The 17034-nt window shown below is 56.0% G+C and overlaps 1 protein-coding gene across 5 annotated transcripts in view; it reads right to left on the bottom strand.

Annotated features, from left to right (window-relative positions):
* TBX4 (T-box transcription factor 4) overlaps positions 1–15958 on the bottom strand; it is a 32407-nt gene extending 16449 nt beyond the window's left edge. For 2 of the 5 annotated variants that reach the window (XM_023652941.2, XM_023652940.2), the window contains exons 1-5: positions 15770–15958; positions 11681–11881; positions 10736–10830; positions 1887–2006; positions 424–571 (exon numbers count right to left, since the gene is read on the bottom strand). In XM_023652941.2, the coding sequence (XP_023508709.1) occupies positions 424–571; positions 1887–2006; positions 10736–10830; positions 11681–11878 (561 nt within the window). In that variant the 5' untranslated portion in view covers positions 11879–11881; positions 15770–15958. Of the gene's footprint in view, positions 1–423; positions 572–1886; positions 2007–9414; positions 9540–10735; positions 10831–11183; positions 11258–11680; positions 11882–15769 lie in introns of those variants that run through there. The other 3 variants (XM_070226387.1, XM_070226389.1, XM_070226388.1) reach the window with 3 other exon arrangements.
* Positions 15959–17034: the final 1076 nt, after the last annotated feature.

Here is a 17034-nt window from a genome sequence, read left to right on the forward strand (position 1 = left end):
TCTTATGCTCCAGCAAGGTCAAATTTTGGAAACCAAAGCTGAGAGAGTTGGTCCATCATCTTTGTCTTCGTCATAGTTGCCACTTGTTTAGAGCCTTCTATGTGCAAGGGGCGTTGTGCATATTCTCTCATTTAATTCTCACAACCATGAACGGTACATATGGTACTCTCCACTTTCTAGACAAGGAAACTAAGGCTCAAAAAAGACTAAGGAACTTGCCCAAAGTAACCCAGCCAGTATGTACCAGGTGAAGGACTATGACTGTGGGACTCAGACCCTGTGCGCCTTCCACAAACTGGCCCTGCAAGTCCCAAACCCTAGAGCTGGATCCCGAGAGTGGATTCTCCAGATCCCCACTCCCGCCCATCCAACCCCCAACACTGGCCCAGGACTCCCCTCAAGGCCAGGCAGTCCCATTCTTACATGGCCGAAGGGGTCCAGGTGGTTGTTTGTCAGCTTCAGCTTCTGGAAAGAGACCAGCTGCCGCATCCAGTGGGCACCAGTGGCAGGAGAATCCGGGTGGACATAGAGCCTTCCTGGCATGGCGGGCTCAGCCTTCCCGGCCACCATCCTGCCAACAGAGCAGACAGAGCCACAGCAGCGGATTACCCTGGGTCTGTGGGAGCCCAGACCCCCTGTGCCCTCTGAGAGCAAATCCCCACAGACCTGAGGGAAAATCACTGCTGGGCCTGTCACACAGTCAGTTTAGGAATTTGGGGGTAGGAGCGGGGGACAGAGGAGAGAGTGCTGAGGAGGGGAGAGCAATTCTGAACCTCTTTTCCATTACTACAGTGGAAAGAGAAAGGGAGATTACAGAGAAATGTGATTATTTACTTGAAGGAATGGGGCCAATTACAAATATATTGTGGGGAGATTTAGGCTCTTCTGTGTATGTGTTATATTTACAATTTTAAAATGTTATAAATTATATTCTTTGGAGGGAGCTTCTCAGAGGACCTAGACAACTTTCAAATTGTTTGCTCCCAAAACAATGGTAAGAAACTAATCGGTAGCTCTCCTGTCAGTCACAGCCTGCTCTGAATGCTAATCTGGCCCAGAGAGAGGAGAAATAGAAAGATGGCCCTGGGCAGCACCCAGCCACTGACTCCTGCCTCCTCAGCCCACTCTCTACCGGCCCTCTGAGCCCCCGACCACAGAACCCATGTCCTGGCCGCTGCTGATTCATTCCCCCTCTCACCAGCTCTCCTGGAGCGCCGTCCTGGGCTCTGAGGGCAGACAGGGTACAGGTGGCCTCAGGAAAAGTAGCCCAGTGTTTATTTACCCTGTCCAAGTTCAGTTTTGCCCTTCAACCCACCTGTTTCCCCTAGACCCTTGCCAAAAGGCCCTATCACCCAACAACTTGGCAGCTGCCCACTCACTCTGGATGGTGGACACACAGCTAAAGAGGGAGGCCTCTTTAGCCAGCCCAAGAGGAAGTGAGTGGAGAAACAGGAGAGAGACGCCACAGACCGGGTAACGGGACCCTAACTATGGAGTATCGAAGGCCCCCAAGAAAAGGGCTCCCATCCTCCTCCCCAGTGCGGCACTGCCACAGCCTAAATCTGCCCAGTGTTGGTGTTCCTCTGTCACCCCACAGCACAGTCACCAATCCTGTTTGTCCACAGTTGTGGGGAGAGCACAGACCCTTGAAATCCACCAAACACCCAAACACTGCAGCTCATTTTCAGCCCCAACTGCAGCGGGTGTGCAGACATCTGCGACTCTGCCGCCTCTGGACTCTGCAGGCCCCGTTCCTGAGGCTGCAGATGCAGGCAATCACTTGGACTAACTGCTGAGTCCTAGACCAAACATCAGGTGGGAATGGGCGCGGTGAGTGGAAAGAGCTGTTGAGGGAAGGCTGGTGATGCGAGATCCCAGGTTCTTACCATTTGTTGTCACAGAACTTGTAGCGGTGGTCATCCGCAGGGACAATGTCGATCAGCAGGATGTACTTGGTCTTGGGGTTCATGCCTGTGACTTTTACCTTGTAGCTGGGGAACATCCTCCTGGGAGAAGCCAAGGGGTAAGGCGGAGGCATGGAGAGAGCACCAGGAGAGACGGCACAGAGTAGGCGAGGGGGCAGAAGGCTTTAAGAGGGACTGCCCCTTTAGCAAGAGGCCCCTGTGTGACCTTGCGTAAGTCACTTCCCTCAGGCCTCAGCCTCCCTCTGCACAAGGAGAGGGCTGCACTAGCCACTCTCTCAGAGCCCCTGCAGCTGTGAGTCTGTGTGTCTAGGAAAAGGGTTTACATGGTTTCCAAAATTCAATTCCTCCTCCCCCATAATGCCCTAAGATTGAGGCCTAATGGCTGTGAGCAGCTAAAGCGCAGAGACCCTGGTCAGGATCATGAGGGAGGATTTCCGTACCAACCTGGCTGCCTTAGTTTTACTCCTGTCCTTTGCCAGACCATATACAACTAAAGTTCTGGGGTGCTGGGACAGGAGGCCAGAGCAGATCACCTGGAAGTCCTCAGCTGCTTCTAGAATCAATGAGATGTCTTCCCTGGCTCATGTCTCTGTGGAAACCCTCAGGCCTCAAACCAACTCACAGGAAAACAGGAGTGTGCTGCCAGTTTTTGGATTCCTTCAGTGTGTTTAGCAGAGGTGTTTATCCCTGTGATCGCCTCACCTGAGCCTGCGCACGCAGCCTGGGGATCAGGGGAAGTCAGTCCACAAGCCTCGTGGAGAAGAGCACGGATTCTAGAACCACCCTGCCACGGGCCCCAGCCTGGCCCCAGCACTGACTGTGAGGTCTTGGGCAACCTGCTTGGATCTCTCTGTGCCTTGGCTGCCTTATCTCTAAAGTGGGCTGAGGAGCTACCTTATCCCTGTCTCGTAGGTTGCTGTGTGCATTAAATGAGTCCATTTATGACTATTACCACTGACTTCCACTGCACTCCTCCCTCCACAAACCAGTGGTGTGACCTACCTCTATGGAAAGGGATTTGTCAAAAACCAGACAGTTTTCCTGCAGCTCATACTGAGACTGTCCAGGACTCTGAGGCTCAGGGAACATTCCAGAGAGGGGCTTCGCCAGACCCCTCAGCACGCACACACATACACACACACATACAACAGCATGTACGTACACTTGCAGGGGCACAGCTCCCTCCTCTGGTCACCAGGTCCCTGACACTGAACTTCCCCAGAGGGGACAGACAGAACTTCCTCACAGTCCTCCTTAGACAACCCTGTCCCCTCCTAGCTGATCTCCATGAAGGTGTTACAGACGAGAGAAGCAGGGTCCAAACTGAACAGAAGACACTAAGAGCTCAGGAACCAGCTCCTCTGAGCTGGGAGAGTGCCCAACCGGTCCACTCTGGGGAAGCCATCAGGATGTCCTCTGCCCCTCACTAAGCTGAGAGACAGTATGAGACCCTCAAGAGATACTGTTCTAGACACCTCAAACAGATGACTGGGTACCAGCTTACCTGGACAGGGCAGGGCTTCCAGAAGTGATCAAGGCCTCCCCAAGCCAGCAGACTATACAGCAAGCCCAGGCCAGGACCCTGAGGTGGAGGGTTCAATTCTACCCCCAGCCCAGCCCCCAGCCCAGCCCCAGTCTGCACGCCCTCTCCCTTGCTGGAGGAAAGGCCCGCTGCAGTGGGTCAGGGATGTGGGAGGTGTGTGACCATGTGTATGCACAAGCACATGTGCATGAGTTCACTGTGGAGTGCGCATGTGTGCATGTGTGCGTGCCTGGAGGGAGGAGGGAAGTTCTAGCTGCAAGTCTAGGGACTTATAAACCGTGTGGAAGAATTTGTCTCAGATGTCAATTGAAAGCATTTTCAAATGTCCACCCCACCCCCTCTCCAGGAATGGGGGAAGTGAGAGGGCTCAGGAACCCAATCCTGCCTCCTGCTCACCAGCCCCCTGCCCAGCCTGGGGGCACAGCTGGAGCCTGCACCACCCTCTTTCCTGGCTGAGCCTCTCCCCCGGTGGCCTAAAGCTGAAGAGGGGGAGGGCAGCAGCTGCCTCACCTCCCCCCTTCCCTAGGGGAAGACCAAGAATCCTGTCCCCTCCAGGCCACCATTTTGTAACTGCTACAGAAACAGCCACAAAATGGGGCAGCCCTGGCCGTGCTTGGGCAGGCAGGGCACCAGTGCCCTGCCTTTAGCCTATTTCCCTGCAATCACTGTAGGTGGCAACAGCAGAGGGTAGACCTGGCTTCCCCCAAGCCAATGTCCACATAGGGGGCCAGGAGAAAATGGTTTGCTGTCACTTTGACAGTCTTCATAACTGAGGCTGAGAGGGAGTTAAGGGGCCCTGTCCTTCCGCTTCTCCTACTCCCTACTACACTTCAACTCAGCAGCTCGGGAAAAGACCAGCCTGACATTGACTGAGTGCTTCTTAGAAGGCCTGTAAGGAGCCTGTGCTCAGCCTCCCAAGGCTGGAGCTAGAATCCTGTGATTTGGCCTCTCCTGGAAGCTGACCAGAGATCAGATTCCTGACTGATAACAGCCTCAGAGTGTGGGGCAGGGAAGTCCTCTGCTTGGGGCTGAGCTGGCCCAGGCTTGGTGAGCTCCACTGCCTTCATGGAGACAGATATCTCCATCTCTGTTTGGCTGTTAGGGTTGCTTGGCGACTGCTTCCAGGCTATGGAGAACACATGCCGCGGGGACCCAGGCCCTATCATTTCCCCATCTAGGGGGCTCCAGAAGGATGAAGGGCCTGGCTGGTGTAGGGGAAAGGCTGAGTGTGAAGGTGAAGGCCATGCTCCACCTACCCCTTAGGCCTCCTGCCCAGCTGAGGGCACCTGCCCTTGGTTCCAGAGGGGACTAAAGTTGGAGCCCAGAGGCCTGGCGTGGGAGTGTTCACCAGGTTGCCATGACTCAGGCCACAGAGGCCGGGCTAGGTTTGACAGCTGTGACTTCCTCTGGGCTCACCCTGCACTGTAAAGGTCGTCTATTGAAAGGGATGACATGCTGGAGTGAGATGTAAATTCTTTAGGGCGTCAAATGTACCTGAAAACCAACGCCTATGGAGAAAATGAACACCTCAGTGAAATGGGGAGAGAGGGCCAAGAAGAAAGGGAATGGACTCTGCCCGGCCTGTATTCCACTCAGCCTGGCCACCAGCGCTGGCCAAGAAACCCCAGCTCACCTCTGACGACACCCCCGTGGTTCCCCAGCCCTGAGCGGGCCAGCCCTTCCTCCTCACCCTCTCCCTGCACCCTGTAAGCCTTCCCTTCCAACCCTCTCCTGAGTGCCCCTCCCCCACCCTGTCCCTGCACCCCAGAGCCCTCTCCCCCACCCCGTCTTTGCACCTCGAGTGCCCTCTCCCTTACCCTCTCCCTGCACCCCAGAGCCCTCTCCCTGCACTCCAAAGCCCTCTTCCTGCACCCCAGAGCCCTCTCCCTGCACCCCAGAGCCCTCTCCCCACCCTCTCCCTGCACCCCAGAGCCCTCTCCCTGCACCCCAGAGCCCTCTCCCCACCCTCTCCCTGCACCCCAAAGCCCTCTCCCCACCCTCTCCCTGCACCCCAGAGCCCTCTCCCTGCACCCCAAAGCCCTCTCCCCACCTTCTCCCTCCACCCCAGAGCCCTCTCCCCACCCTCTCCCTGCACCCCAGAGCCCTCTCCCCACCTTCTCCCTTCACCCCAGAGCCCTCTCCCTATCCTCTCCCCGCACCCCGCGTGCCCTCTCCCTATCCTCTCCCTGCACCCCAGAGCTCTCTCCTCAGCCTCCTCCTTGCACCCCGCGTGCCCTCTCCCCCACCCTCTCCCTGCACGCCAGAGTCCTCTCCCTACCCTCTCCCTGCGCCCCTCCGCACTCTTCCCATGGGTCCCGTGCGCCTTCTCTCTGCGCCCCTTGTTGTCTGTCCGTGCTCTCCTACCTCCCCGGCCCACCTTGGGCACCCGGTCCCCCAGGCGGATGGAGCGCTCCCTGGCACCCGCGGAAACGGCTCCGCCGAGGGAATAAACAAGCCGCCTGCCCCGCCGGCCCGGAGGAGATGAAAGCCGGAGGTTTCTCCTCTGATCATGAAACAGGCTCTGAAAGGGTGCGGGGCTGGAGTCTTTATCTCCTTCATACTCGGAAATGGTTTTAGAATGAACTGCTAAGATAAGCTTCCTTGGACGTTTCTCAGAGTGGGAGGCTTGCGGGGCGCAGGCAAGGGTTTTGGGGCATTTTGATTTTGGCAACAAACCGGTAAATGCTAACTCGCTGCTGAAAGCGGACACGCAAGTTACAGCTGGGCTCAGAGAACCGAGGGGCCCCCGGCTCCGGGCCAAATTCAAGGCACTAACCCACTCGGCCCCCACCAATCCCGCAAGGGAGTCAGGGAATAGAGGACCTAAGGGACCCACCAGATTCTCTCCAAGTAGCCAGGCCCCCAAACCCCAAACCCACTGCAGCCCCAATTTCCTCGGTGGCCCCAAGGACCCCAGGAGCAGCTGGATGTGCCCTCCCTTAAATGTAGGTGCAAAACCAAATGAAGGGGTGAGAACTCTGAAGAGGGGTTTCCAGGTGGGAGTGGAGTGACTGGGGGGGCATACAAGAGGGATTGTGGGGGCCGGTAATGTTCTGCTTCTTTATCTGGAGGGTGGTAACACAGGTGTGTTCATTTTTTGAAAGTCCATAGAGCTGTACAATTAAGATTTGTTCACTTTTCTGCAGGCATGTTCCATTTCAATGAAATTGACATTAAAAAATTATATATGTGTGTGCATACATATATATATGTGTACATATATGCACACACAAAGGCCATGGAGCCCAGAGTCTGAAAGGAATGGGCTGCAGGAAAAGGGTAGGGGTCCACAGAAAATCCCACCTGTCCTCCTATCTCCAGTGTCTGGGGGTCTTGAGGAAGAATTCTGCCTCTGTTGGGAAGAGGCCAGGGCCCAGCAAGCAAGGCTGAACTTGGGGCTTGGGGGTGGTTACGGTTTCCATCTATGCTGAGACCAAACATTTTGTAACCAAATGATTTCTGAGAGCAGTGACAAAGCTACGCAATTTATTTCCACTTTTCACACACATACACACACAAACACCCACACACACATACACAGAGCTTTCTAATCCACTCAAAGCATTTTTAAGAAATGTTTTCCCTGAGCCGAGGGGGCAGGAACGAGGGGGCAGGAAGGAGGGTGCATGGAATGGATGCCATTTTGGAAGCTCAGTTGCTTCTCTTAGATTTTTTTTTAAGACACTTCCTTCTGATAGACTTTTGCTTTCAGAAAATACTTTAGAAAGAGATCAAAGCACTCTCTCCCCAACCCACTTTCCCAGTGTCTTCAACCCTTACTTCTCTTATCACCCACGCCACTGGGCTCTGACGGTCTGTATACAGAATGAGGGCAATTGGCTTTGAAGCCCCGGATTAAGCCGGGCCAAATCCTTGCCTCAGAATAACAAACAATACAGGTTCAACAGGAGTTCTCATCGGTAGTTCATTTTTCAAACGCAAATTCACTGTCACTAACACAAGCAACATTGAACTCAACAGGCTATGAAGGCTGATAGTGGAGATTTATCTGGTGGCAAAACCATGACCTACGAGTAGAGCAGTCAGACAGTTAGGAAATTTTCATTTTTGGGAGGTTTATATTTAAATTTTTGTGGAGCTCACTTTTATCTGTGTTTGGGGGAAAATGCAGTTTCTCACATGTATCAAGCTTGGCAGGGACGTGAGGAGGCGGAGAGCGGGGTCTGCTCCCTGCAGTTAACAGCGTAAACTCTCTGGGTGCAGGGGCTTGAGAGGGAGAGAGACTGGCTGGGCAGGGGTCTGGTTCCATTTTACACCTGACATCACGGGTTTCTGAGTATTCAGAAATTGATGTCTTGCACTGTGGTTGGCATTTTATTCACCAGATCAAATTGTTTGAGAATTCAAAGTCATCATCCAGTGAAGGGCACTATTCTCTCCTTTCGCCTTCAGAACTTCAAGGGCTTGAGGCAAGAGCTTTGTGACTCAGGGACTCAAACTGGCTTGAGAACGTTCTGGCTCCTCTTCTCCACGGCCCTCCCCTCCCCAACCAGACAGCAATTATCATGCCCCTAACCAGCCAGGGTCTCTAGGGCAGAGCAACGACCCCACATTGAATGCCCCCCCCCCCGTGAATAAACAATCAAGGGAATTTCTCAAAGTCGGGGTTTTGTTCTTGGGGTGGGGTATCATCTGCTTGGCTTGCGGAGATCTGGCAACTGCCTAACTCTGCTTCTATCTACAGGAGCCAAGTGCCTTCCCTTTTCTGGGGCTGGGTTTATGTTTTCTCGGTTCTCCTCCAGCTCTAGCAGTCTAGGAATCTATGATTCAAGGTTTGGGAGAAGAGTTCAGGCATCTGCTGAGAAACAGAAGTGTCCCAGGAAAAGTGCTGCTAGAGACACAAAGAAGAGAACAGGGAGAGGGGCTGGGCTGGATGTCGAAGAACCCAAGCAAAGCAGCTGCCTCCCAAGGCTGCCGGGGAGGGAGGCAAGGAGGAGGAGGGAGATGCAGAGATCTGAGTGGTGAAAGTGGTCTCAAGTCAGTGGGCAGCTGTGCAGGAGAAAGGCTCTGTGAGAACCCTTGGGGAGGCAGGATGAGGCTAGTGACTTTCTTAAGGACTAGACCCGGTGGTGCAAGGATAACTTTCTGCCAGAGAAATGAAAGACTGTGATGAACCCATAATTGGCCAACATCATCACAGCCATTTTTAAATTATTATCATCATTCCCTGAGGTCCATCTCTAAAGCCTCCACTAGGGATCAGGCACAAACATCTGTTTGAAATGGGTCACCTCTGGAAGCATGTGTGTGTGTGTGTATGTGTTAGAGCGAGGGAGGGAGGAGGACCCACACAGGTGCAGGCAACCCCACTGAGGAGAATCACAAATGCCTTTTGTTTAAAATGGCAGAGGCCAGGCATGCCCAAAGAACACGCTGGCCATTTATTTTCAAGAGACAAGGTTATTTCTGCTTCCTAAAAATGGATCCTTCTAGATCCTTCTTTTTTCTTTCCTTCCCTATACCCCAATAGTCACAAGAAATAAATGTCTCCTCTTTATACCTGTAATCCACTCAACAATTTATCAAGCACTGCTCACATGATCCCTGGTTTGAGTCTCAGTAACTGAAAAAGGAAGGATAGTAAGTAGGTCTATAGCCACCATCTCTGTTTTACCCAAGACCACTGAGCCATAGGAAGTTTAGGGACTTGCCCAAGCACACTCAGCTAGGAAGAGGCAGGGCCTGTGACACCTGACACTCATCCCCACCCCAGCCCACTGACCTCAATGACTGCTCCACGTGGTACCTTCTTCCAGGTCCTGGAGGGTCCAGGACCTAGATGCATTCCCCTTCCTCATTCCCGAAATGCAGTGAACCCAGGCCCTGACATCTCCCTGCTCCTTCCAAATGGCCATGCCACCTCTCTGACTTAGGCAGAGGGCAGCCAAGTGCCCAGACCCCCACTCCCAACAAAACAAAGGAAACCTTGCAAGGCTCGCCAGTGAGCAGACAGGAAGGACCACTGCACTCCGACACTGCGCAGAGCAAATCACCAGCTTCTTGTTTCCTTTGAATAGCCCACCGTTCCCTAAGCAGTTCAGCAGAGTTCTCTAAAAAGTAGAAGAAAAATGCTGAGTGGATGCCAGACCTTTCTCTAATTATGATTAATATTATGAGCTAGCATTCACTGTGTGCTTACATGTGCCAGGAGCCGTGCTAAGTACTCTATATACAGCTGTGTGAAGAAGGACCTATTCTTTTACAGATGGAGATGAGGAGAGGCAGAGACTCTACAGGACCTTGCCTGAGGGTTGCACAGGTGGAAGTAGCTGAGCTGGACCTGGAAGCCCCCGTGGTCTGACTCCCAGATCCCTGGTCCTTGATGCTTCACCATCTTACTCCTCAGAAAGCCCAATTGTGGGCCCACGGCCAGGCAAAGTGACATTTTCACACCTAACCTGTCCTCCAGGGACCAAAATCAAGTGTGAGTTTGTGGAGGAGGCGGAGTAGGGGTGAGGGGGCTCCTGAACCTGAACTTCCCAGCTTCTCTGTCTGCAGCAATCTCTCTTCACCTGATAACCGCTCTCCTTGCCGTTCCTGCCGCACCCGACATGCGCCGCGCCAGAGAATCTCTCCGTCCTGCCTGATCTGTGTCTTCCTCCCCTCAACCTCTCCTCCTGGTTCTCTCCCACAGACACCAGTGCATTTTAAAGATGTTTCCACTTTATAAATCATCCCTCTCTGGCAACCACCCGAGAGCTGCTCCCCAAACAACACACAGACAGGACCCAACGGTGCCTTCCCCTCAGCCACGCAGGGGGCTGGCAACAGAGAAGCAGCACCCGTGGGATGAGAGACTTGGGGTTCGCGCTGCCACCGAAAAGTTACGGAAATAGGAAAAACGGTCCTATCCCCTCCCTCCATCTGTTGAGGGGCATCCCCAATCCCCAATCAACGCAATCCTGAGAAACCGGGCAGGTCCCCAGAAGGAGGAGGACAAAGCAGCCCCCCAGGGGGCCAAAGGTGCTGGAGCAGGGACCTCCGGCGTCGCGATCCTTATTTGCATTTAATTTGCATAGGGCTGCCCCTCCCCTCCTTCCCTCCCGCCGGGTTCTTGGCTGGGCAGCCCACGCAGGCTTCGCCGGCCGGTCGGAAGCCGCGGCAAGACGTGGGGCTAAGGCCAGAACGGCAGAGGGGACTCCCTTTGCCCCCCAGGCTGGAGACGAAGAGGACTGCTAAGGGAGCCCTTAGGGATCCTCATTGCTCCCACCCGTCATCCCTCAGAAGTAAAGCTCCCAGCGCTGACCTGCCCGCCTTGGTGATGATCATCTCGGTGCCCGCCTCGTGGAACTTCTTCCAGAGCTCTTTCTCATGCAGGCCCACCTTGATGTTCTCGATGGTCTACGGATGGGAGGGAGGGGGACTTATGTCGGTCTGTCTCACGGCTCCACGTGGAGCCCTCAGAACGGAGAGCACAGACTCAAGGAACTACGAAGAACTCTGCCAGCCCCGGGAGCCCACGCCTCGAGATTTCGTTTCACAAAATTATTCTGTAACACTGATGAATTTTTAAAAATTTAATCAGTGGCTGAAACACGCTTCTTCGGAGATGCGCCTATAGATGGGCCCACAGAGGACACATACACTGGCCGTGCCAGGGCAGATGACACACTCCTACACAAACATAAACACTCCTCACCGCCCGACGTAGCCACAAGCTCGCGGGCAGGCACACACACAGGAGAGACACACACCCTTTCTGCCAGAAGCGCGCACCCGCAGACACTGCCCGAAGATCCAGGCCAAGCGCGGGCACCGCCGAATTCCGTTCACTGTGACCATCAGGTTGTCACCGCGACCCCCTCGGTGACGTCCCCGCGGCCTCGGAGCTCTGCGGCGGCTCCCGCACGCACCCGGCTGGGGGCCGCTCTTCTCGCCCGGTCCTAGGCTTTCGCTCCCACCCTCTCAGGGTGGTCGGAGCTGGACCCTTGGCCGGGGCTCGCTCCGCTGCCGCAGGGGTCCCTTCTCCCGCCTGTCCCAGCGTAGCCCCGAGGGCTCCGAGTGGAGGAGGGACGAAAGGCATACAGAGAGCAAGCCCTGCCCGCAGAAGCACGCACAGGCAGACGGTCCAGGACACAGCCAGATCCCCCGGGAAGCGAGTCCTGCCCGCAGTGGGGCAGATTGACAGACACTGGCGGCCCTGCAGACAGACCGACGCCCGACCTCTACCCGACGGCCGGCTCGGCCCTACCTGCTCGGCGACGGCGGCAGCGGCGACGTCGGCGCCGGGGCCCGGGGGGCTGCCGAGCGCGGCTCCGCTGAGGCCCGGTGCAGCCAGCGCGGGCTCCGGGGCGCCGACGGCGGCGGTGGCGGCGGTGGCCTCGCCGAGCGCTGAGCCCGGGGCCCGGAAGGCCTCTTCGCTCTCCGACAGGCCCTTATCCTGCAGCATCTCCTGTGGGCACAGCACACACGGCGTCACATGCCCAGGTCCACACTCGCCAGGGGCCGGGCAGCCCTCTCACGCCGAGCGCCGGGAGGGCGCACGTGGACCCCGCCCCCTCCTGAGCTGGGGGAGGGAGAATATTTGGAGGGCAGGACCCTGGCCTCCTCCCTCTAGGTTTTGAACCTGGAAGGGTCTGCGAGCGGTTCAAGGTCTGCCTGCCCCTGGGTGTGGGGCTGTGTGATGAGCAGGTCTGGGGGAAGGACCGCCCTCTCGGCATTGCCCCAGCAGCACCCCCAGGCCCTCCCTCCTGCTGGGCTCCAGTGGAGCTCCAGTGGAGCCTGAGGCCTGGGTCTTTTTCGGCTGTTCCCTAATAACTGGAGTCCAGGCTTACTCTTGACCCAGGGCAGCCAAGACACTTCCCGGGCAGGCAGGAGAGGAGAGCGACGCCAGGAGGGCAGGGCCCAGGCTTCTGGGGCTCCACACCTGCAGAGAGGGCCTAGGGCCCTGTGGCCCCTCAGGCCCCTGCTCACCCATCTGCCCTCACCCACTTCCTCAGACAGTACTCAGGTAGACACCTCCTGAACGAAAGGCTTTCACTCCTGCACGTTCCCACTCCCACCCTGGGTGTCACCCACGCAGGGACACACATCCTCACAGCCAGACACAGCACCCTCACACAGCCTCCTAGTCACCCAAGCAACCACACTCTCCTAGGGCTGCTCTGATTCAGGCCCTCAACTCAGCCAGAGGCCTCCCCAGCCTTGCCCTCACATTCACACTGGTTGGCTTGCTCACTCACTCACACTTTAGCTCCAAAGGGCTCTGCTTTGGGGCAAAGGATCCAGACCCTTCCCAGCTAAGGACCAGGCCAGTTAGGTAGGTCCAGTTTACAGGCACAGCTATCCTTCCCCAAATGTCTAGGGCTATTCACCTGCCTGCCCATGTGCCCACTCCCTGCTGGAAGCTGATCCTGGGATGTCAGGATGACAGCCCAGCCTGCAAGGACCTGCCTGCCCTGCCTCCATCATAGGTGTAACCCTGCGTTACCTCTGCTGCTCCTTTCCACCTCCCTGCTCTTCTCCCTTCTTCTAGATTTGGACAAGTTCTGGTGGGGCTTTCTATATGTCTAGATGCCTCTCTTGTGGCAAAATATTCCCCCTTTCTCCTCCTACCTTCTTTCTGTTCTCCTCTGGATCTCCCTGGGCATCCCAAGGCCCAGGCCCCTTGCTCATCCTGTCCACTGGCCGCCTCATCCCTGGGCCTAGGGGCCTAGACGTCTGCTCCCAGGGCCTCACAAAGTAAACAAGCCAAGTGCAACCGAGGAGATAAAAAGGGGCCAGGGCCAGTTGGGGCTGGGAAAAGCCCATAAAGATAAAGCTGACAGCCAGGCCAGTCTTCCCGTCCTCCTGCCACAGGCAGCAGGGAGCAAGGCTCTCAGGCATGGTCAGTGCCAGCACCGCCTTGGCCCACATGTGGGTTCCAGGGCCCAGCCTCGGACACTCAGGAGACCCCAGGCAAGGGGACACTGCGCGACAAGGGTCGTTATGCGCTCTGGCCCAAGGCGCTGGTTCCCACTATATCTGGGATCAGCCGGGTTGGGCACCGGCGATCACGGTCCCAGGGCGCAGGTCCCAGGTGCAGCGGCCCTCGGGGCCCGGAGAGGCGGCCTGGCGCGATGCTGTCTTGGCCGCTAGGTCCTCTGCGGGTCACTTGTCACACCCGGAGCCGTGCAGCGACGCGGTCAGGCTCGCACCTCGCGCTCTCAGTCCTGCGGTTGCCGAGCACGTCCGCGGCCCGCACCCACTGACGCCAGTCCCGCCGCTTAAGTCGTGGTCTGCTCCGGGCGCTCCCTCCCCTCCTCGGGGTTCGCCTCTTCCTTTTCAAATCTTGGCCACGGAGCCACATCCCGACATCGCCACAGCTCGCCGTCGCTGGAGCTCCCCTCTAATTTCCTTTTCTTCCCGCCCGGCTGGCTCCGAGCAGCTATCCCCGCGGTCCCCTCGGACCCAAGCCCCGGCGCGCTGGGACACCGGCACAGCCGGGTCCCGCACCCAGCAGGTCCGTGGGCCGCGCTCGCCGCAGCCTCAGCGCTCGCCCTGCCCGTGGACCGTCTGCGGGCGCGGCCGGCCGGCTCCGCGCCCTTTGCGCTCGGGTCCGTCGCCTTCAGCCGCCTCGTTTTCCAAGAACAGTATTTTCTTCTCACTCTAAATTACTGCTGCTATTTTTCTTGCACTGGGGAATTGTTAATATTTTGTACTATTTTAATTATCTCTATTATCAGAGTAGTATTCTGGTCAGTTCAATAACATTAGAAATATTTATCCTGTCACATAAGACATTAGTACTTTTTATTTTTAATACTGTATGGTTAAAGTACTGGTTTGATTTGCTAATTCATCATTATTAAATATGTTGTTGTTGCTTTCCTGTCACTGCTTCATCGTTCCAGGGCCTCCTGGCACATTAATAATACTATTAATAATATTTAGATAATTATTAAAGTGTTCCATTAGGTTATGTTAATCTACCGTTTTTTAAAACTTTTACTCTGTATCCCTAAAATGTTTCCATCGCTGGCTCCTCAGTCTCTGTACTTTGTCACAGTTTCAATAACTTATTTACCATAACTTGTAATATTATTGTTCTCAATATTCGTGTTAATTTTCTTCACAGCCTTATAGTACTTCTTGTTATTTTACCATTATTTGTTTTGTTTCTTCAGGTGTTCTTCATCACATCGTTACAATATCTTGTTACTTTGTCATTATTTGTAAAGTTAGCAATCTTAATTTGCTAGTTATTTTTCATCACGCCATTACTTCTTGTTAGTCTGTCATAATTTGTAATATTGCTGTAGCTCTTCTCTGGTTATTTTTCATCACATTGATACAATACTTCTTATTACTCTATCATTATTTATAATGTTGTTGGGACTAATAATACCTTGGTCATAAATTGTCATATTACTCCAGCAATTCTTGTTGCTGTCTTTATTTATATTACTATTGCTCATAAGATTTTGGTTAATATTTATTTTAATAATTCCCTATAGTATCAACAATAAATTACATGATAGCATTCTGTCAATACTGCTAACATTAGTATTTCCCTTAAAAGTATTTTCCATTGTTCACTTTTTTCCTACAGTTTTATCATCTTACACTATGACTATGTCTTATACTACTGCTATTGATTTTAATACAATGGTGCTTATCACATTGTTCCTATATTTGGAGTTACGTTGTCTACAATCCTTTTAAATTTCTGATTACAATTTTCACTTGGTTCTGAAAAGTCACTATTATTTTATTGTTTTAAAGTTCAAATACTTTATTAGTCCCGCCGCTTAGCCCTGTTTCCTTGGTAATTGTTCACATTTTGATAATTCTCAGTCATCAGCCATTATTTATCCATAATGCTCCTTGCTTTAATTTTGATGAGTCTGTTGCATCAAAGGCTCTGAAGTCCAGTGTTCCGTTCACACATATTTCTACAGCGATATTCGCTGCAAGTACCCGGGCCCTCTTCCTTGGCCTTTCTTATTCTGCAAACACCAATTTCAAGGCCACGCTCCGCCTGTCGCGGCTTAACCTCATTCCTCTGACGCTGGCGCTGTGGTTTCTATGCTCTTGGGTCCCTAGACCCAATTCGTCCAGTTACTCGGAGGAGAGGAGGGCTCGCGCCCCATCGCCCGGAGTGGGGCCGAGGCGGCAGACGGATCTGAGGCACTTGGCGCCGCCCTCCTGCCGCCTTGACCGTCCCGAGGTTCTTACCCCGTCCCGTTACTCGCCCTCTTTCCAGCTCATCCTTCTCGACCCTGCAGCCTAAGCCTGGGCTCCCGGTGGCCCCTGTCCCGCACGCCCGGCTCACCGCCGTCCCCGCCGGAACCACACTCACCCTAACTGCGCTGCCGCATGCGGAGGCGCCTGCGGCCCGAGGTCCACTGCAGGCTCGGGTCCGAGGAGCACGGGACAGCCGGGGCTCCGACTCGGGCCCGCTGGGTCAGGGTCCCGCTGCCCGCCGCGCCCTCGGGGCCGGACACATCCCGGCTCTGGAGCGGGCCCTTGATCTCCGAGGCTTCACTTTGGGGCCTCAGCTCCCTCCTCTTCCCTCCCTCCCTCCGGGGCCGCCCCCCCTCCCCACCCCCCGCGCTGACGTCGCCGCTGTCAATCAGTCCGCGCCCGCCGCCCCCCGGGGAGGGGGGCTTTAGGGTCCCCCGGCTCCTCAGGCCCAGGACCCCGAGCCCTGAGCTGGCCGCCCGCTCGCCCACCGCGCGGCCCGAGCCCTCCCCGCGGCCCTCGGGCCCCGCCGGCCGGGCCGGGCTGGGCGCCCCGCATGGTTTAGATTAGAGGGGCGGGAAGAGAAGGCGAGCGGCCTGGCCGCGCCGCGCGGCCCCCACCCGAGGCTCGACAACCAGGACGGCACGCCCAGAGCGCCGGAGCGGCGAGCACCCTGGGGCGCTCCAGGCCGGACCTGGCGGGGCCGGGGCCACCTCCTGACGGCGGCTCTCCAGCGGGCCCAGGCCGCGGGCTCCCGCCTGCACACACGAGCCCGCTCCCAGCCGAGCACGCACTGTATTCGTGAGCCCACTGGCGGGGACTCAGGCGCCCACGCGTCCGCAGCCCCGCGCTGGGTCTCGGCCATGCCCGCCACACATTCTCACACCTACACGCTCCGGCCCGCGCTCGCTCCTGCTATCGCCTGGGCCGGACTCGTCTGGACCTCCGCTGCCCGGCCCCGCTCCTCCGGCCGGGCGGGCAGCGGCGCTGGACCAGGCCTGGCTCGCCTTGGAGCCGCCGGGCCGCGGAGGTCACGGGTGAGGGCAGGGAGGAGGCCCGGCGGCCGGGCCTGGAGCCGCGGCAGCGGGGAGGTGCTGGGCCGGCCTCTGCATCCGAGCAGAGGCCCAGGCTCCAAGGTGCCAGGGCCTGGCAGAGCCTCTTGGGGAAAGTGCGGCCAAGGACCAGGACTCCGCCAGCAGCTCCCCAAGATCCCAGAGAGCTGAAGAGGAGGCCCCCTGTCTGCTCCAGTCTAGGAAGCCGCTGGTGTAGGAAATGGCTCCGCTCTGGGCCAGCAGGCCTCTGTGCCTCAGAAAGTGAGGCCCTCTCAGCGGCCTAGACCTCCATGTGGCCTAGACCTCCCTGCCCAGCCTCTGACTCTCTTCT

Source organism: Equus caballus, chromosome 11 (assembly GCF_041296265.1).
Source record: "Equus caballus isolate H_3958 breed thoroughbred chromosome 11, TB-T2T, whole genome shotgun sequence".
In the NCBI taxonomy this organism is placed as follows: Eukaryota; Metazoa; Chordata; class Mammalia; order Perissodactyla; family Equidae; genus Equus; species Equus caballus.